Here is a 22,388-nt window from a genome sequence, read left to right as displayed (position 1 = left end):
GTGCTGGGGTCCAGCCTCAGCAGAATCCAGGGGTACCCTCAGGATGAACGGCGTCGGCGAGAAAAAGAGAGAGAGAGATCAGACTGGGGGTGTGTAGTAGGGTCTGGCAAATCTTTATTTTTTTTTACTATAGCTTTTATATTGTAAGTTTGTACATTTTTTAAGGGGGAGATAGTTTAATATTACATCAGCTTATCCTTCACGAAACCAGGGTGTTTCCTGCAACTTCTTTGTGAGAGTCTTATACATTATCTTCTGGCCTCGGGGCCTACTGACATTTTACGACCTAGGTGAATGCAAAGCTGTTTTCCAATGAACACAAAGGTCAGTCCTTTTACAGAAGTTATCAGTTAAATTTATCTAAAAGGTTTACCACACAAAGACTCTGCAGCTCTGGTGAGGCAGCCCCTGTTTAGCATTCCTGGTTAAAATGAACAATTCTAAACTCTTATTTTTCTAAATCTTTAACTATAACCACTTTTAGAATAATATTTTTATGTTCTCTAATAGGGCTTCCTCACCCCCCAAAGGGCTCTGTGCTTATTAGGGCCTTTTGTGTGATCGGGTTCTTTATGCTGTGTATGATTAAGGTGTTGTGAGCAGTCATGTGCATTAGTACGCATTTGCCAAGCAGGCTAGAATGCCAGCAAAGGGGTCTAAATTGAAACACTCCTTTCATCCTGGATAATCTTATAGGATATTGCCGTCCAGGGGACATATTGATTAAAGTTCTAAGTTGATTCTGTTTGGAGAGAGATCAGGGAAGGCCTTCTTCCTGTGTCACAGAAATTAGGAAGTAGTCTAATATAGCAAGCATCAGAGAGACAGAGATCATCTTTAAGGTGAGTGCCGGGGCAGCTTTTCGAAATCCCTGAGGTCCTGATCTGCCTTGCTTGTCAGGTCTTCTCCTCATGACCTTGTCATGGGTGGGATCTCGTGTGCTGGCGCCCAGCACTTAAGCTTCCTCTGTTGTAGCTATATTTATAGCCTTAGTTTTCTCTTATAGTCACATAGCATTAAATGCCATCTGTATGCCAGCAACTCCCAAATTTATATCACCAACCCAGGCATTGGTCACAAACTTCTAATGTCTAAAACTAAGCTCTTGATCTTACACTCCAAATTTGTCCTACCTATGGATGGCCACCCTGGATGATCATTTCCAGTTTTGGTTGTTTAGATCAGATCCTTAGCCTGAATTTCCTTCTCTCAGACCCATTTCTCAGATATCCTACTGGCTCTCTCCTCAGAATATTTCCAGAGTGTTATTTCTTGTCACTTTCATTTGCATAGGCCACCATCATATCTCCCCTGTATTCCTACAACTGCCTTGTGATAGTCACCTTACTTCTCTTCTGCGTTTATAAACCTTCTCATACAACAGCTCAAGTAACCTCTTTTAAAATATAAGTCAGGCTACATCACTGTGCTCTTTATAATCCTGAAATGGCTTCTTCTTTCACTCAGACAAAAGTCAAAGTGCTTACAATGGTCCATTATTTTATATCGGTATTAATAGGGGAATTCTATACAGTGTGACTTTTTAAATCTCCCAATTTCACTATCAAAAAGTTATTCTGATTTTAGAAAAACTGTCTTATATAGAAGTAAAGAATGTTTAAGAAAAATTTTAGTTTTTAGTCATTTTTAAATAGTAGAGTAAGGCAAGCATATGGTTAAAATTTGAAGTTTGTAGATATAGAGAAGCAATCTTACTTCACTTATTGAATTATCTCAAAGTATTTTTCTTCCTTTTTTGTGTAAAGTTCATTCCTTTGATTTTTCAATAGCTGTATAGAAGTTAATAAAAAAGATTTCTCAGTGACTGTGAGATTATTCTGGCTTAAAAATCCATATGTATTCAAGAAAATGAATAAATAGCTATAAAGTATGTATTCTTACTCTGGAAGAATTTATTTTTATTAATAAAAATGACAAAATGGAGATAGGCAGTAACTATCCACTGTAACTTATCGAATGTTTTGTCATTCTTGATTTGAAAAGCTCAGTAATAAGTGAAGTTACACATGAAGAAGAGAGATTCAATGGGAAAAAGAACATTCCAGATTATGTGAGAAATAAAGTGAGATTATAGCTTCCATCTTGACACAAAATTATGAAAACTAAATAGTCAATTACAGGTAAAAGAGAATATTCAAGAAACTACTGTGCATTTCACAAAATCATCAACATTTTATGTTGAGTTTCAAAGCTTCTTTTTAAGCTGAGAAATATGTCCACATTACATTGAATGAATATTATAACTGTGAAATAATATGAAAGATAAGAACAACTTTTAGATAACTAAACATGTGATAATTTAATTTTCAATAATCTAAATTTTTGCTAATATTGAAAAATAAATTTTCTTTAGCCTTTCCTTTGTTTTCTTTCCTTCCTTTTTTAAAAAGTTTGTTTATTGGAGGATAATTGCTTTACAATATTTTGTTGGTTTCTGCCATATATCAACATGAGTCAGCCATAGGTATATGTATGTCCCCTCCCTTACTTTTAACTAGAATTATATTTCATCTGGTTTACAATGGCTAATATAAGTTATTACATTGTTGATGGCGAATATACTGCTGATATACAATCTACCATTTATCACATATTGTGTTATGTAATATTTTTTCCCTTTTATAGATAAACAAGGCTTAAAAAGGTTAAATTTATCACTCAAAGAAGAACATCTGTTTATTCACAGGGCCAACATTTGAACCAAAACCTTTGATTCATCTCTACACGCAGTTTACATATTGACATCTCTGAGTTATTATTAACTCAATGACAGAATGCCATAAACCACATATAAGTCACCTACCCCAAATTCCTTATCTGTGTTTTCTATCAGTTAAAGGTATCCACTAACATAATCTAGGAGCCTGAAATTCATCTTCAATTCGTCATTGTCCTATTCCACTAATATGCTGTCAGTCAATTATTAGTTATCCATTTTACCTCTAAAACAGCTCTTCTGTCTTTCCTCTTGTTAGATGGTTTTTTTTACACCTGGGCCTGGACCTCTCCATCTCAGAGAATAGCATGCTGAGGGGAAAGATGTGTATTTCCTCAGAGTCAGTTATGGTCACTGATCTGAATTAACTGTTCCTTATTCCTCAGGCTGAATGCTGCCTGTTGTTGTTCTGTAGTCACTAGGTCGTGTCCACCTCTTTGCAACCCCATGAACTGCAGCACACCAAGCTCCTCTGTCCTCTACTATCTCCCAGTGGTGATTTAGTCGCTAAGTTGTGTCTGACTCTTGCAACCCCATGGACTGTAGCCCATCAGGATCCTCTGTCCACAGGATTTCGCAGGCTCCTGGAGCTTGCTCAAATTCATGTCCATTGAGTCAGTGATGCTATCCAACCCTCTCATCATCAGCCACCTTCTTCCCCCTTTGCCTTCTGTCTTTCCCAGCATCAGGGTCTTTTCCAGTGAGTCAGCTCTTCACATCAGGTGGCCAAAGTTTTGGGGCCTCAGCTTCAGCAACAGTCCTTCCAGTGAATAGTCAGGCTTGATTTCCTTTAGGATTGACTGGTTTGATCCCCTTGCTATCCAAGAGACTCTCAAGAGTCTTCTCCAGCACCATGATTTGAAAGCATCCATTTTTCGGCATTCAGTCTTTTTCATAGTCCAGCTCTCACATGCTTCCTAAGTGAGTGAAAGTCACTCAGTTGTGTACAACTCTTTGCGACCCAATGGACTGTAGCCTGCCAGCCTCCTCTGTCCATGGGATTCTCCAGGCAAGAATACTGGAGTGGGTAGCTGTTTCCTTCTCCACACATGCTTCCTAGCCACCCACAAATCTATCTCTCTTAAACACTGTATTTCTCTTGAGACTCTTGTATCATTTCTATGTAGCCAAGATGACTCCTGAAAGGAAAGAAAGATACCCTTCTTCCTGTCCACCATTAGGAACCTCAGATCTCTCAACTTCCTGTCAAAAGCTCTTTCTTCTTAGATGCTTCAACCACCCAGGTATATTCCTCCCAGTCTTAAAGTATCTTTATACCTTCTAGGCAATCTTATATATATTAATGTATTCGATGTCCAAATTCAAATTTTTTCCACCTTTAACAACCTTACACTTATTCTTAGCCACTTTTTTTACCCATATCTACAATCCATCCAGGGTCTGAGTTTGATGTTCTTCACCTTGACATATCCAGGAATTGTACTGTCTGTTACATCTCATCAATCAGCCCCCAATTTCCTGGAATCTCATCATCACCCAGAATAGTTCACATTTAAAATTATAAACAACTCTCTATGCTTTTAGCTCTCTCATCTAAATGTTTCCTTTTGCCATTAGGAAAAAAATAATAAATTCCTTTGCCTGGCATACAGAGTTCTTAAATATTCTGGCAAACACCTATCTTTCTAATTGCATCCTTCATAACTTTCAGGTTAAGACCAACTTGACTATGTTTCTTGTTCTAGCTACAATGCACCACTGACCATTCCTCAGCTCCAGGTGTATATGCCTTTGTCTGTGCACTTTTTTCTTTTTTGGAATATTCTTTTCCAACTATTCACCTGGTTGTAGCCAACCTACTCTTTAAGACCCATTATGAGTTATTTCCTGCCCTCCCCCCATTCCCTAAGACAATGTTAATCATACTTTCTTGATGCTGAAGTTTTTGTAATTTTCAGAAAATAAGTTTATGTGTCAAAATCATAACAATCACCATAATCAATCTGATTACTCTAGTACTTCTGCTATATTTCTGCATTTATAAGATAAAACATTAAAACTTAAGAGAATGCCTCAATTCAAATAGTTAAAATACTTGTGTTGCACAGCACTGTATTAGAAGGAAAAGTTTATGAAAACATCATTGAAATTGGGTCCTGGTGTCCTAGAGTTGTTGGGAGTATTAATGAGATCAAGGGTAACAGTGCTTGACACAGTTAGTGGTGTCTGACCCTTTGTGACCCCATGGTCTGTCCATGGAGTTCTCTAGACAAGAATACTGTGTGGATTGCCATTCCCTCTCCAGAGAATATTCCCGACCCAGGAATCAAACCAGGGTCTCCTGCATTGCAGGCAATTTTTTTTTTTACCATCTGAGCTACCAGGAAAGCCCAACCTAATATTTTTTTTTATTTTAAGGATCAATTTTCCTCTTGAAATAAAATCACTTCCAAGGGAATCCATGCTCACTATAAAATTGTTTGGGATTACCTATGCAACCAATGCAGATTTATTGGCCTGGACTTGTTTTCCACTATTTCCAGAACAGTAAGTATATCATTTGTGATTAATAAAACTTCTATCTCAATAAAACTTCCTTGGACCTAGATAATGTTCAGTATATGGCATAATGAGAAAATCAAGAAGACATTTTATTCTAAAATTGAGCTACCTCAATATAAATCATGACTATTGAAAGCAGGACTGAAAAGCAAAATGTAGAAATGGCTTTAGAAACAAACTTCATGCTCAGCTTGTCAACGGGGTCATTTACCATGAAAAGGTATCAGCATGACCAATCTCAATTTCTTATCCTTCTCTGACCAGCCAGTTTCTCTGGAATTACTAATGCAAAATGATTTAGATCAGCACTGTCATTTAGCAACAATGTAAGTCATAAAATTCTGGCTGAAGTAAAATTATTCAATGTAATTGCTTTGCTGATCTTTTATTGCCGAGAAAAAATGTATGTCAACTTTAAGACTATATTTTTCAGAAAAGTAAGCCAAATAAATAGGAGTTCTGTCAGAACTAGTTGCCACTGAAAAAGTAGTTGTCAATTTAATGGTAAGGATTAAGGATTTGAAATTATTAATACTTAGAATATTTAAGAAAGTCAGTAATGTGATTTTCTGTGTCATTAAAGAAAAATATTTTAAAACATCCTAGTTACGTTCCCTTGACAAAACTTGCTTTAGAATCAAACTGTTTAAAAAAAAAAAAAAAAAACTTTTGAAGAATTAGAACCTGTGTTGTTATTTTAATATTATTATAAAGTGTGTTTCTGCCTCTGCTCTTTTAGAAAGATTTGGTAATATAAAAATCTTAACAAAATTCTTATCAGGTTTTAGTTCCCACTTTTAGTCAGTATAAATAAAATGTCATCAAAGCAACTGTGATATGTATTTTGGTTTTGTTTGCTTGTTTGTTTTACTTTTGGCCACACCTTGTGGCATGTGGGATCTTAGTTCCCCAACTAGGGATCAAACTCGTGCCCCTTGCAGTAGAAGCACAAGTCTTAACCACTGGGTCTACAGGAAAGTCCTCTGTAGTACATGTTAAAAATAATTTCTATTGGATTAATTATGACATGGTGTGCATGTTTGTGTGTGTATATTTGTTGCTCTTTTATTTGTTTTCATGTTATAGCCAGTTTCCACATGTGTGAGCACAGGGAATGTATTTTCTTTGTAATTTCTGTCATCTAATATGGTACCTCTTATAAATAGGCAATCAGTACAGGTTTGTTTATTAAACTGAATTGGAAGAAAATCAATCTCTATAGGAGATTTAGAATGAAATAAGATCTCAAAAGTCTATCAGGAACAGTTCAACCCTAACAGGAATACCAACTGCTGTTAGCAGATATTTCAAAAATCTGATTTGTGGGCTGAGAACTTTCATTACTTTCTCACTGGGAGCAGCTGCACAGGTGCCTTTCCTTCTCCTGAGTGAGTTTCTTTAAAGTTTCATCTGCAGTATTTGTAAGATCTAAAATGTTTGTAGAATACATTTGTAGCTATTCACTGAAAAAAAAATCCATTTTATTACCTCTAACACATTATTTTGTACATAGCAGGTAATCAAAACCTTGTTAAATATATTAAAGATCTGGAATGTTTTTGTCTTTCAAACTAATCTTCAAGGCTTTTTTCTACATGCTTATTGTGACAGTAAAATGCTGCCTCCATGTTGTTTTGTCATCTGTCACTTAACCTTTGGTAGGCATTTTAGAGGCAAGTGAATAGAGACAATGCGTATCTTTAAGGAATGCCATCTGGGACTGATATTAAGTGCTTTTCCTAAGGGAAAATGGCAAAATTGTGGATGCTGAGACATCGCAGAAACACAACTTACTTCAAAGAGAATGTCAGTAAGCATTTGTGGGAGTGTTTCCGAAAGATCATTTCTTATGAAAATCAGAAAATCTGCTCTCTCCTGGGCTAAACAACATAAAGAAATTTAGATCTTTTTAAGACATCAGAAATCCATCACGTGGCCAGTTGGGGAGATGTAATAACTCCCATTGTGTTCATTGCTTTGAGTTACAAAGATTCTAACCCAATTTATGTAATGCAGGTTGTTCAAGATCACATCAAATAAGTCACTTAATTTCATTTCCTTTCACAGGATGACCCCTGCCCATAAACATTTGGTGTCAGTTCTGTCATTTATTTCAGTTCAAATTGCTCATACCTAGTCGTGTGGAGCTGTAATGAGCATTTATGTCTTTATTTTTTCCAAGATACACACGACTTGAAAATATGCGAACTTAAAGGCTTTCTATCTCTGTGGTTTCCAGAGGTGGGTTTCAGAAGAACCAACCAAGATTAAACTCACATGTATTGGTTATGGCTGCATCAAGAGTATGCACAAATAAAAATAAAGTTCAACATTTTCAAGCACATAAACTCACTTTCAATTCTTTTAAAAAGACATGTGTCAAGAACAAAGGTAAAATGTTGCCCACAAAAGTTTTATATTCCTCTCCTTTGCAGACAGGGCTTATACCATATCTGTATTCCCAATGCCTCCGCTGCAGTAAGACAGGACTGTTCTCACCTTAGTCATTTCTATGAGCTACCTTCCCTACTTAAATTCAAAACAAATAGTGTGGTCCTTACTTAGCATTTCTAAACTGCAGTAAACTCCTTCAATGCAAAGATGCTCAACCCTGATTGAACAATAGAATCTCCTGGGGAGATTTAAAACTAACCCAAAACCCAAGTTCTCCCAAAGATTCTAATTTAATTGGTCTGTGAAGAAGCCCTGGCATCAGTAGTTCCAGAGTTCCTGAGATGAGTTAAAATGCAAGAAAATGAGAATCTCTTTTGTAGAATTTAAAAAGAAGCCTAAGTAAATCATAATACAATTTTATTCCTGAGACTGTTGTCTCAGGAGCCAACCCTGACCCCACTATGTATTGTCATTTCAGATATACCCTTAAAATCAAATAATAAAAACAAGTTGTAGATAAAAATGCCTTATCATTCTTCCATCCTGTAGGATAAAGACTCTCAGAGCTCAATTCAAATATCTTATTTATACATGAAGATCTTTATGATGAAAGAAAGTCAAGGGACTGGCTAGAGGTCACTGGGCTATTTAGGAATAGAACGAGAACCAGAATGGAGGGTTGACTTCTGTCCACACATCTTCCTACTTCAAGCTGCCTCCCTTCCTGCCCTTAGATGCCATGCTCTGCTTCATGAATGAGCTGTGAAAACCTCACCAGGAGGGGATCTTGTCTCTCTTTCTGGCCATGAAACCTGTTAGATTTATGAGAGTCAGAGTCTCAAAGAGTTTTATAGGATCAGATCTTCTGAAAGTGCTGGCTCCAGAATGCCAAATCATGGATGCATAGAATCCTATACTTAAAAATGGGAGTAATTAATTTATTCTAAACATGCTTTTTAATTGTCTGAGGAAACAGGGGGCCAGAGAGGGCCAGCTAGCCCATCTATTCTCCTGGTGCTACAGATTTTCATTTGGTTTATCCAGGCATAGGAATTTGTACAATATTGAAATTTAAAGGACCCTTAAGTATAGAAATGGTATGGCCTTAACAGGTAAAGGAGCAGAAATGATGTGGACCTAACAGAAGCAGAAGGTACTGAAAAGAGGTGGTGACAATACACAGAACTGTATAAAAAAGATCTTCATGACCCAGATAACCACGATGGTGTGATCACTCACCTAGAGCCAGACATCCTGGAATGCGAATCAAGTGGGCCTTAGGAAGCATCACTATGAACAAAGCTGGTGGAGGTGATGGAATTCCAGTTGAACTGTTTCAAATCCTAAAAGATGATGCTGTGAAAGTGCTGCACTCAATAGGCAGGAAAATTTGGAAAACTCAGCAGTGGCCACAGGACTGGAAAAGATCAGTTTTCATTCTAATACCAAAAAAAGGCAATGCCAAAGAATGCTCAAATTACCACACAGTTGCACTCATCTCACACACTAGCAAAGTAATGCTTAAAATTCTCCAAGTCAGGTTTCAACAGTACACGAACCGAGAACTTCTGAACAGCTTGAAATCTGGATTTAGAAAAGGCACAGGAACCAGAGATCAAATTGCCAACATCCATTGAATCATCGAAAAAGCAAGAAATTTCCAGAAAAACATCTACTTCTACTTTATTGACTAGCCAAAGTCTTTGACTCTGTGGATCACAACAAACTGTGGAAAGTTCTTCAAGAGATGGGAATAGCAGACCACCTTACCTGCCTCCTGAGGAATCTGAATGCAGGTCAATAAGCAACAGTTAGAACTGGTCATGGAACAACAGACTGGATCCAAATAGGGAAAGGAGTACGCGAAGGCTGTATATTGTCTCGCTGCTTATTTAACATATATTCATAGTACATCATGAGAAAAGCTGGGCTGGATGAAGCACAAGCTGGAATCAAAATTTCAGGGAGAACTATCAATAACCTCATATATGCAGATGACACCACCCTTATGGCAGAAAGTGGAGAATAACTAAAGAGCCTCTTGACGAAGGTGAAAGAGGAGAGTGAAAAAGTTTACTTAAAACTCAACATTCAGAAAACTGAGATCATGGAATCTGGCCCCATCACTTCATGTCAAATAGATGGGGAAACAATGGAAACAGTGAGACTAGTTTTCGGGCTCCAAAATCACAGCAGATAGTGACTGCAGCCATGAAATTAAAAGATGCTTGTTCCTTGGAAAGAAAGCTATGACAAACCTAGGTAGCATATTAAAAAGCAGAGACATTCCTTTGCCTACAAAGGTCTGTCTAGTCAAATCTATGGTTTTTCCAGGAGTCACGTATGGATGTGACAGTTGGACAATAAAGAAAGCTGAGCACCGAATAACTGATGCTTTTGAACTGTGATATTGGAGAAGACTCTTGAGAATCCCTTGGACTTCAAGGAGATCCAACCAGTCCATCCTAAAGGAATCCAGTCCTGAATGTTCATTGGAAGGACTGATGCTGAAGCTGAAACGCCCATACTGTGGCCACCTGATGTGAAGAAATAAGTAATTGGAAAAGACCCTGATGCTGGGAATGTTTGGAGGTGGGAGGAAAAGGGGACAACAGAGGACAAGATGGTTGGATGGCATCACCGATTGGATGGACATGAGTTTGAGTAAGCTCCAGGAGTTGGTGATGGATAGGGAAGCCTGGCATGCTGCAATGCATGGGGTCACAGAATCAGAAACAACTGAGTGACTGAACTGGACTAAACTAAGGATAGAAATGTTATTTATCAGCATAGTCCTTTGCTAATGACATCTTATTCAAAATCTCCACATATAAGATCAATGAACATTCCATATACATGTTGGTGGAGTGGGCAGGGTGGCATTTGAAATTCTAGATTCCTGTCTCTTTGCCAGGGCTTCCCTGGTGGCTCAGTGGTAAAGAATCCACCTGCCAATGCAGGAGACATGGATTCGATCCCTGGTTCAGGAAGATCCCCTGGAGGAGGAAATGGCAACCCACTCCAGTACTCTTGTCTGAGAAATCCTGTGGATAGAGGAACCTGGCAGGCTTCAGTGCATGGGGTGGCAAAGAGCCGGACATGACTTAACAACTGAGCAACAATTTGCCATCGCCTCAGCACCTTTCTGCTTCCCTGGTGGCTCAGATGGTAAAGAATCCCCCTGTAATGCGGGAGGCCTGAGTTCAACCCCTGGGTTGGGAAGATCCCCTAGAGGAGGGCATGGCAACTCACTCCAGTATTCTTGCTTGGAGAATCCCCATGGACAGAGGAGCCTGGTGGGTTATGGACCATGGGGTAGCAAAGTCACTCAGACATGACTGAGTGACTAAGAATACCACAGCACAACATCACCTTTCTAAAATCTACTCCCCCAAACACAAGGCCACATGAAGACAGATATAAAGCTCAAAAACTACTGATTTTGTGTCAGAAGCTCAAAAAAATTAAGCAAATTAAGGCTTGCTAATGAAGACAGGATACAGATGTCCTGGTATAAATCTGGTGCTCTTTCCACGATTGTGAAACTGTTTCTGGTATGTTTTGCTTTCATCATGTTTTTGTTTTGTTTGCTTAATTTTAACTGACTTCATAAACCTTTGCATGGCATTGTAATGTAAAACCTACTGGTGAATCCCACCAACTTGGATATTAAAATTTTCCATTTTCATCCTTTTTTTCTGAGACCACCAACCCTAAGATGCATTCTTTAAACCCCTTGATTCCACTGATCATCTTCCTCACGCTCATTTTTTCTAGTCACAGAAGTCTATGGAAATGTAGTCCTTTAGTCATGCTTACAGTATTGAAAAAGGCCCCTTGTCAGAATATAAATTAGGTAATTTCCTGCCCACAGAGAACCCAAAGAATGGTGCCAAACATCCTTTCCCTCAGAATTGTCTTAAAGTATGTATCATATTAACCTTAACTGGACAACTATCTGTTCATTCTCTCTATGTCCTATCTCTTGATGCATCCTTTCATACATATACTTGAATCAAGAGTTCTGACTTCACTGTGCCCATACAACTCAGGGTTAAGGTCAGGGTGACTATTGATCCAGACTCCATCTGAGGAGACAAATGACAGGTAACTCACAGTTATTCTTGAGTCTCTTCATTATTTGTAGGAATCAGCTTAGATCACTCAGATTTTCAGAGTGAAGTATGACCAAGATGTCTAAATATAGTAGGGCCATAAATATAGCTCACTACACAACTTAGATGTGAAGAAAAAGTGCAATTGATATATCACACCTTTCCTCATGAGCTCCCACCCTGTAACTAAGGAGGAGGACAGACTTTCCATTGATTACTAAAAAATTAGCCAATTTGATCATCTAAATAGGTCTTTTTGGAATTTTGCAGCCTCCTTTGGATAAAATGCTCAATCACTCAGCTTCCTGACACCCTAAGTCTTTAAGAGGTCAGTTGTTTCGTCACTGAGCTATGTCTAACTTTTGCTATCCCGAAGACTGTAGTCTGCCAGGCTCCTCTGTCTGTTGGGTTCACCAGGCTCCTCTGTCTATGGGATCCTCCAGGCAAAAATACTGAAGTGTGTTGCCAGTTCTTTCTCCAGGGGATCTTCCGGACCCAGGGATAGAACCCACATCTCCTGCTTTGACAGGTGGATTCTTTACCACTGCGTCACCTGGGAAATCTGGATACAAAGGATCAGAAAAGAAACAGGTTATTTGGCCCAGTGACATACGATATCCAAATCAAAGGCATTTTTAAGCTGGTGGTTGTTTGTTCCATCTATTGTAGCCTGTGATTGGCACCCTCCCAACTTGTCTAGGGCTAACTGACACTTCCAGGGTGTCCGGGGCTCTCTCAGGCACCATAGATCCACACAGGACTCCGAGCTGACCTCAGCTCAAATGGTCTAACCAGATGCCCTTATTGTAGAAGACCTTTGTCCCCACCACCTGACTCCCTTTATGGAAACGTTCTCACACAAGCATCTTCAACTTTGTCTAGATTCCATCTCTTCTGCAAAGAAACCAAAAATCCAATAAAGCTGAACACGAGTTCCTTTGGCCTGTGTATTATGTGGCCCCATGTTGAAGGTCACTCTTCAAGTCTGTACAGGATCAGCTCAAGAAATGATTTTCTTCTCAGATCTGAAGCACAGAGCATAAAATGGAGCCCCCTCTGCCTTCAGCATTAGGCTGTGCTCACTTACTAAACACTCCTCCTCATCTGCCTTCCTATGGGCAGAAGAGGGGAACTTGGGATACCATGATCACACTGTCCCCTCTTTCTCTGTCTTCTGCTTCCCACCAACTTAAATTGCCAGGAAGTGGTAGCTTTTTCTTTTGCCACATTCTCCTTCCAGTATGCCACATTCACCTTCCTACACTCCCGTTTACTCTACCATGGATAGGCGTATTTTCTGTAAATACTGTGGAGGACATTAGCATCTGAGCCCTCCAATTTCAGTTATAGCGCTCTTCTGCATTCTGGCTGAAACTAATCCACAACTTTTCCCAAGAAGATGGATGCTTCAGACCATTTGGGGCAAAGTTATATACTCTGAAAGGTAAAAGAGAAAACCACAGGAATAATTTTCTAATCTTTATCTACATGGAGTTAACTTTTAGCTTGCTAACATACTGTGGGCTTCCCTGGTCACTCAGACAGTAAAGAATCTGCCTGCAATTCTGGAGACCCAGTTTCTACCTTTGCGTCAGGAAGATCCCCTGGGGAAAGGAATGGCTATCCTTGTCTGGAGAATTCCATGGACAGAGGAGCCTGGTGGGCTACAGTCCATGGGGTGACATAGAGTCAGATGCGACTGAGCAGCTAACGCTTTGACACTACTTTTGCTAATGCTGGTATTGGCTAATACTGGTCCCTGGTATTGTTATACCAAAAAACAAACAAAAAAACAAAACTCAAGTTTTTCTAGATGAGGTGAGGATAGAAGAAGGGGATAAAAATGACTCAAAATTCATCCTGTTAAAAGAATATTCTTGGGTTATATAAAAATATCTGCACAGTAATGATTAAAATTATACTTCCCTGTATACTTTCTAATAGTATCTTTTAATATGAAAGCTAAAGAAGCCAAGCCTCAAGAAGCTATGGGTTTAGAAAACTTTGTTTGGATTTTTTTCCTCTTACTTTGCATATTTGTCCATTAAATGGCAAGGTAGAATTCTATGTTATTTTCCAAAGACTTGCTTAATGAATTAAAATTCTATATAAACTTTAATCTTGTTGACTTTAAGTTCTACAGTTTTAATTTGGTATGTTAATCAAAGACTGTTTCCAGTGATCAGTAGAACATTTTAACCAATAATCTTATTCATATATACAAGCCAGGTATAGCTTGTTTTTTAATTCCTATAAGCCTCTGTGAATTTGGATGTTATTGAAGCTGTTAAAACAATCCTTGAATTCTTCCTGTCTAAAGTCTTTCCTGTATTCACTCTCATTTACTATGGTAATTTACAACATAGGTTTAAATATTCAGAATATGAATAATCTTTCTATTTATGAATAAAGAACCACTTCCTCCATGAAGTTCCACAACTACTTTGATCTGCAAATTATATGCTAATTTAAATCTTTTCTTTCTATAAATTTAGAGCTCATATCTTTAAAGATTCCCAGGGAATTTAGTCACCCTATGAAGCAAAAAAATATTCTTAAGAGTTATTAACATCTTTATTGATTTAAGGCAGTCATAACTCCAAGAATATAAACTTGAGATTCTTGGTCCCATCTTGTAATTAGCATTGTTGGAAATTAAAAGTAAATGCTACCTGTTAGAAACCATTGTGGAAACAGTTTTCTCTTGTGGAAAATAAATGTAGGCATCTACAGATATAGCCACGCATGTGGTATTATTAGAAACGAACCATTCATCAGTATCTAGATTTGTGGAATATCCTATTTCTCTTTTAACTACTGAGTAAAGCTACTGAAGCTAATTGTGTTTATATATATCTTTTAATTTATAAATAATAGTAGCTTCCCTCTTAAAATGACTTCTCTCTGTCCATGTGTGTTGTCTTTGGCAGCAGATCCATTCTCGGGTCTGTGCTATTCAGCATGACATTGCAAAGTGAGCCTCCCATGGAAATGATCGCTCCAGGAGTGTGGGATGTAAGTCAGCCGTCCCCAGTGACCCTGCAGGTAAGTGTCAGGCTATGAGATTAAAGTACACACAGCAAGGATTACTTGATAAATAGCTTGTTGTCAATTACAGAAACAATTTTCTTCCAGGATCACACATTTTAATAGTCTTCTCTTTCTCCAGCCTGCTGGGATCTGTAAAACCTCTATTGCTTTTATTTTGCATTCAGTGTTCTCAAAGCACTTCTCTCCCAGTTTATATAATAGTAATTTCAAGCCATTCTCCGTCCAACACAATCAGGAAGGAAAGGAATGGACTGTTGCCATGAGTCTACTCATTATACATATTCATTTTTCTTTCCATTGTCTAAAACCAGTCATTAGTATATATTATTAACTTGGTACCTTATTCACACCTACCTCTTCATTATATCATATTGCCTTAAAATCTCTTTTGTTATATGTTTTCTAAATGACTAGCCATTAAGCTGAATAGTAGGGGGAGAAACAGCAAACCAAATCCTTCCTTTTTCCTTAAGGGCTCTCTTCTTTCTGTGATTTGTAATCATGAATGAAAGGTGATTAATGATTTTGGGCTTTCATCCTTTCTACTCAGAGGTTGTTTTTTTTTTTCATTTTCCTCACTTTTTTCATGCTGGTAGGTGATCAGTTTCATCAGATACCTGAAGCCCAACCGCTCCCATACATGCAAATGCGGGGAATACGGACTCTCCATCTGCGTGGGAAAAACTGGGCCATGCTCCATAGTACAGGATTTTTAACCTCTCACTACTGACCTGTTGGATGGGATGAGTCTTTGTTGTGGGGGGTGCCCTGTGCCCTGTAGGATATTTAAGAGTGTTTTGAGTTAATATTTAACTCAGTTTTACCCACTGAGTACCACTAGTACCTTCCCAGTTCTGATAACCAAAAATGTCTCCAAATACTGTCAAATGGTCTCTAGGGATAAAATTGCCCTCAAGTGAGAATCACTATGCTGGAGGAAATGAGTAGAGTCTCTAGGTTCGTAGAATTTCCAGGTTTGGGGTAAAGGATGTGAGGGACAAAGTTTAGCAACATGGAAAGCAAGCTGTTAAAAATGGAAAAGAAAAGCAGCACTAATAAGAAAGCATGGCTTTCACTTTGCAAGATGAAAGAACTTCCCCCTCTAGACAGTAGCTGAAGAGCCACTTCTAATCTGTGGATGGGGTGATTAAAAAAACAGTGTTACAAAAGAGACACTCATGGATTTGGAGAAAGAACTTCTGATTGCGGGGGTTGGGAGTGGGGAATGGGGGATGGGATAGTTGGGAAGTTTGGGATAGATGCATACACGCCTCTATACTTAAAATGGATAACCAACAAGGACCTCCTGTATAGTGCAGGGAACTCTGCTCAATGTTATGTGGCAACCTGGATGAGAGGGGAGTTTGGGGGGAAATGAACATATGTATATGTATGACTGAGTGCCTTTGCTGTCCATCTGAAGCTATCACAACATTGTTAATTGGCTATATACCTCCATACAAAATAAAAAAATAAAAGCCAGATGTTGTCAAAAATAAAGCCACACACACGCCAAAGAAATGGTTGATTAGACTGGATCTTGGCAGAGCATCCTAGACACTCAACAGATGATGACTTAGTGATTAGCAGATGTTTCCTTGTAACAGGACAACTACCTTTCTTTAGGAGGATGAATGCAGACTTTTTCTTGCCAGATCTAAACCACCTGAGCTTAACAAAAATCTTCCAAGTCTGACCATTGTCAGAGCTTTATGGATATAAATTTATGATTATCAGGGTCTTTAGTGGCTGAGATGGAGTGGGAGACGTGAAGGAGACTATCAGATGAGACCTTCCTTGATTCCTCTCAAGTGAGGGGATCAGCTGCTTTAGGAGCACAGATCTTGGAAGTGGAAGCTGAAGAAGTTTCAAGTATTCAGCAGCATAGATTCCAGGTAGAGACCTACAGCCAGGACAGAATTACCTCACGCCCGGGTTCAGTCACTAAGTCAACTCTTGGCAACTCCATGGACTATAGCCTGCCAGGCTCCTCTGTCCATGGGATTTCCCAGGCAAGAACACAGGAGTGGATTGCTATTTCCTTCTCCAGGGGTTCTTCCTGACCCAGGGATCAAACTTGTGTCTCCTTCATTGGCAGGCTGATTGTTTTTTTTTTTTTTTTACCTCTTAGCCATCTAGGAAGCCCCTATGACATAATTTATCTTACAAGAAAAAGAGAAGATATGGAAATCACTCAACAGTATGAAAAAATGTTCAATTATCTGCTTTTACAAAATAATTTCACATGGTATAGACATAGATGGAAACGTCTCAGAATTTTTTCAATTGATGATGAAATATACAAAATAAAATAAGAGGTATTAAGGTAATAAAGTTAAAAGCCTTAATAACTAGTCTCATTCTAATTACACACAGCTAAATTTAGAGCGGAATTTTCAACCTAAGGATTATGAGATGGTGAGGAAATTAGAAGCAAGTTCTGCAACCAGTGTTTGTGTTAAGCAGTCAGTGTGAGTCACAGGGAAAGACATCAGGCTCCAAGTCAGGAGATCCGGAGTCTAGTCTTAGCTCTTTAACAGTAAACATTATGACTCTGAACAAGTCACTTTCCACCTCCATACAGTGAGAGGATTGTACTATGCCTGCTCAACTTCTTTCTGGTCTGTGGTTTGCTGATTGTCTGTTATTAAAAGATGACAATTATGGTATGATGCAGGTTACAATGTGTTACAGAACTTAATTCCTTCCAGTCAGCCTTCTTTTTTTCACACTATGCTGCAGACTGAAAGCAGTGAATAGAGTGAAGTAGATCTGAGTTCGGAGCTTCCCAGGTGGCACTGGTAGTAAAGATTTCTCCTGCCAATGCAGGAGATGTCAGTGACGCAGGTTCATTCTCTGGCTCAGGAAGATTCCATGGAAGAAGACATGGCAACCCACTCCAGTATTCTTGCCTGGAGAATCTCACAGAAGAGAAGCCTGAAGGGCTACAGTCCATAGGATATCAGAGTCAGACATGATTGAAGCAACTTAGCATGCATGCACAGATATGAATTCAGACATGAAGACAAATTATTATATGATCTGATCAATGTGTGTCTCCCTCAACTTCTTCCCTCTCCCTGTATACAATCTAGTATCAGTTCAATTCAGTTCAGTCGCTCAGTCGTATCTGACTGTTTGCGACCCCATGAATTGCAGCATGCTGGGCCTCCCTGTCCATCATCAACTCCTGGAGTTTACACAAATTTATGTCCATCGAGTCAGTGATGCCATCCAGCCATCTCGTCCTCTGTCATCCCCTTCTCCTCCTGCCCCCAACCCCTCCCAGCATCAGGGTCTTTTCCAATGGGTCAACTCTTAACATGAAGACAATCTAGTATAGTGACATAATTTAAGCACTAAGAGCAGAGTTGTTTTAGTTAATGTTGCTCTTGTTCTAGTTTGTATTTCTCTACTTAGTTTCCCATTCATTCTATTTTTTTTAAGTTTGTCTTTTTTTTATGTGAACCATTTTAAAAGTCTTTAATGCATTTGTTACGATATTGCTTGTTGCATGTTTTGGGTTTTTTTGTCCACAAGGTAGATTGGATCTTCGCTCCCCAACCAGGGATTGAACCCACACTCCCTGATTGGAAGGCGAGGTCTTAGCCACTGAACTGACGGAGAAGTCCCCCCATTCATTCTAAATACACTATATTCTGGTTTATTTGTCCTCACCACACTGCTGTCAGATAATCTCCTAATTTCTAGTTGCCAAACCCAGTACCAGTTTTCATACCTCTTCATTCTAGTCCTCTCTGTGCAGTTTTTGGCTCTATCTCTTCCCTATTACAGGCCTTCCAAAGGAGTTCAGTAGTGAACAATTCACCTGCCAATGGAGACACAGGAGATGTGGGTTCCATCCCTAAGTCTGGAGGAGGAAGTGGCAACCCACTCCAGTATTCTTGCCTGGAGAATCCCCATGGACGGAGGAGCCTGGCAGGCTGTAGTCCATGGGGTCACAAAGGAGACCAACTTGACTTAGTGACTCAACAGCAACTTCCCCACTACAGAACACTCTTCTCCTCTGACTTTGCTGATATTGCCCTCAGGTTTCTCTTCACACTCTCTTTGGTTATCCTTTTTCTGTTTTCTTCTCCCGCTCCTTGTTTTTTGCTTGTTCCCACTGTTGACAGTTCCCACGGGTTCTGTCTGCTGTCCATTGCTATTCTCAGTATGTATATTCTCCTTGAGAGAATTTCTCTAAAGCTTTATTGAGATATAAGTCACATACCATACAATCCTCCCATTTAAAGTATACAATTCAATATTTTCCAGTATTTTCACAGATATGTACAACTAATCTCAACCAACGCCAGTTTTAGGACATTTTCATTTTTATGAAGAAATCTCATAACTTTTAGCAATTGCTTTCCAGTCCCAAACTCTAAGCAACTACTAATATACTTTCTGTCTCTATAGATTCACCTATTTTGTACATTTCATGTAAATGGAATCATACAGTATGTGTTCTGTTGTGGCTGGATTCTTTCATTTAGCATAATGTTTCAAAAATCATTGACTTTGTATCGTATATCAGTATTCATATTTTTTTTATTGTTGAATAGTATTACAATATAGAAACGTACTTAATCACTCAGTTGCATCTGACTCTTCGCTACCCTTTGAACTATAACCCGCCAGGCTTCTCTGTCAATGGGATTTCCCAGGCAAGAATAGTGGAGTGATTTGCTGCTTGACTCAGGGATTGAATCAGCATCTCCTGTGTCTCCTGCATTGCAGGCAGATTCTTTACCTGCTGAGCCATCAGGGAAGCCCCACCCACAATGTAGATACACCATTCATTAGTTGATATGCATTTAGATTATTTCCTTTCGGCTATTAAGAACAGAGTTGCTCTGAACATTCATGTACAAGTTTGTGTGTGAACCTATGTTTTCATTTATCCGGGCTGTATACCCATTAATGGAATTGCTGGGTCTCATTTGCTCCTAAGGTTTGATTTACAATATCTTGCAGGTTCATGCCTAAGTCCATATCTTTAGTTCACACTTTTTTACACCACAGGGAAAGAAAGTGTTAGTCACTCAGTCATGTCTGACTCTGCGGTCCCATGGACTGCAGCATGCCAGGCTTCCCTGTCCTTCTCTATCTCCCAAAGTTTGTTCAGACTCATGTCCATTGAGTCAGTGATGCCATCTAACCGTCTCACCCTCTGCCACACCCTTTTCCTCCTGCTTTCAGTCTTTCCTAGAATCAGGGTCTTTTCCAGTGAGTCAGTTCTTCGCATCAGGTAGCCAAAGTATTGGTGTTTCAGCTTCAGCATCAGTCCTTACAAAGAATATTCAGGACTGATTTCCTTTAGGATGGACTGGTTGGATCTCCTTGCAGTCCAAGGGACTCTCAAGAGTCTTCTCCCACACCACAGTTCAAAAGCATCAGTTCTTTGGCACTCAGCCTTCTTTATAGTCCAACTCTCATATCTGTACATGACTACTGGAAAAATGATAGCTTTGACTAGATAGACCTTTGTCAGCAAAGTGATGTCCCTGCTTTTTAATACACTGTCTAGGTTGGTCATAGCTTTCCTTCCAAGGAGCAAGCAAGTGTCTTAATTTCATGGCTGCAGTCACTGTCCACAGTGATTTTGGAGCCCAAGAAAATAAAATCTGTCACTTTTTCCCCTTCTATTTTCCATGAGGTGATAGGACCAGGTGCCATTAGTTTTTGTAATGTTGAGTTTCAAGGCAGCTTTTTTTACTCTCCTCTTTCACCCTCATCAAGAGATATTCTGTAGACAGCTTCAAAAACAGCACATCCCAAATTGAGCTCATGGTCCTCTGAGAATTGCTTTCACTCCCTGAATTATTTATGATTGTTCATGCACTCACATACAGCTAGCTGTTGCACTTGTCTCATTTCTCTCTCAATACTCATATTCTGTCCACCATAGATCCTGTCAACTCTTCTTTCATATATTCTTCAAATCTGTCCGCACAAGTCCCCACTGTGTCTGCCCTAGTTCAACATTTCCCTTCTAGGTTACAATATTTCAGCTTTTTCCCCCTTGTCCTTAGTTTTGTTATTCTCTAATCCAAAATCCACAAGCATGATCCTTCTAAAACATAAATCTGAACCCACCGCTGTCCTTCTTATACCCTTCAGTAACTCAGCACTACCTAGAGAATTACAGGCAAGTTCTAAAGCACAGCCTCCTCCCGTTGTTTCCCTTGCCACACCCTGACTTCAAGCTCCAGCAGCTTCAAAAGTTGTAGTCTCCAACATGCACTGTCCTGCTTTTACCTTTTGTGCATTTATGAATTCTGTTCACTGGCTGCAATGCGTCTACCCTCTTCCCTTAATTGTCTGTTACCCACCCTTGGGCTTAGTTTCTGTCATTGTTATTCACCTTTTAAGATCCTTGGAACCCTCTTCCATGAATTTCCCTCTCACCCCCTTCCCTCTTTTCACTCTAAGAAGTGTTAGCATGCCCTACCTGTATGTTCACATAATAACCAAGAAGATTTTTGTCAACATATTTACAACATTGTATTTCTTTCTTGAGAACTTCTTTAAGCCATAGTTCTTACCTACTCATTCATACAAGGTATTTTACTTTACCTAACATTTCATTACCTGTTTATCCTTCATTATCAGTGATGTTAGGGTGAGGCAACAGTAATATTATTGGTACATGATCCTTAGAACACAGTGCATTTTTGTCCTAGTGTAGCATAGGTTCCTTTTTCTTCACCCCCTCTTTTACAACTCCTTCCACAGACTCACAGCAATTGCCGTCTAGTTGGTAGACATCATTCCTTCCCTTGAACTGCATAGAACTTATGGTCCAATATGTATATGCCTTATATCCAAACTACACTTACAGCCCAGGCTCATTTCTTTGAACAAGGTGGTAGAATCAGGGGGCCCTGAGCAAGTCCATGAACATCTTATTGGCATAGTTATGTGAACATGAGCACTAGGAACAGTCACAGCAGCTCCTTCAAGAAATTCCAAAACGAAGCCATAGTAGGAACCATGGCAGCCAAGTGTAAATGGAGAAGGATGAAGGAGAGAGTAAAAACAGAACAGATAAGTGGAACACAAGAAGTCAATATTCAGTGTATGAGGAAGTGTGAATTATAAGTGTGGATGATTGGATCTGAATATTTTCCTGTACCCTGGAAGAAAGAGCCTTATAAATTTTTTATTTTATTTTATTTTTTTGCTTGAAGTCTGTAGTCTATCCTTAACTCTTTGAGGCAAGAATGGAGCAGTAGGTGTCATGGCACATTAAGTGAACATATTAGTAGAGAGCTCCTGCAGCACTCTATTAAAGAAAAGAAAGAAAAAAAAAATAAGACTAAGGCCAAGCTTAGTGCATCATGACCACAGAAGAGTCACATGTTTGCCTTTATTAACCTGAAGCATAGCTTGGGGTGCTTTGTATGTATTCAACTCTATTTTAATTGTTAATGTTTTCCTTTCTCTTCCTCCATAATGCATAGAAGTCAAAAGAATTCTAGGGAAAATGTTGCACATTAACACATATTTTGGGAAAGTATCTTTTGTGAAAAATTAGAACAAGCGGCAACTGGGGATAGCCC

At 39.0% G+C, this 22,388-nt stretch overlaps 1 protein-coding gene across 3 annotated transcripts in view; it reads left to right on the top strand.

Annotated features, from left to right (window-relative positions):
• Positions 1 to 22,388, top strand: part of PIK3C2G (phosphatidylinositol-4-phosphate 3-kinase catalytic subunit type 2 gamma) — a 427,919-nt gene that overhangs the window by 111,587 nt on the left and 293,944 nt on the right. For 2 of the 3 annotated variants that reach the window (XM_065940721.1, XM_065940703.1), the window contains 2 exons: positions 5,117 to 5,245; positions 14,700 to 14,814. In XM_065940721.1, coding sequence (XP_065796793.1) covers positions 5,117 to 5,245; positions 14,700 to 14,814 — 244 coding nt within the window. The remainder of the gene's footprint in view (positions 1 to 5,116; positions 5,246 to 14,699; positions 14,815 to 22,388) is intronic. The other variant, XM_065940712.1, reaches the window with a different exon arrangement.

This window comes from Muntiacus reevesi, chromosome 1, assembly GCF_963930625.1.
Source record: "Muntiacus reevesi chromosome 1, mMunRee1.1, whole genome shotgun sequence".
Lineage (NCBI taxonomy): Eukaryota > Metazoa > Chordata > Mammalia > Artiodactyla > Cervidae > Muntiacus > Muntiacus reevesi.
Note: the sequence above shows the minus strand (reverse complement) of the source record. Positions and strands in the feature narration are given on the sequence as shown.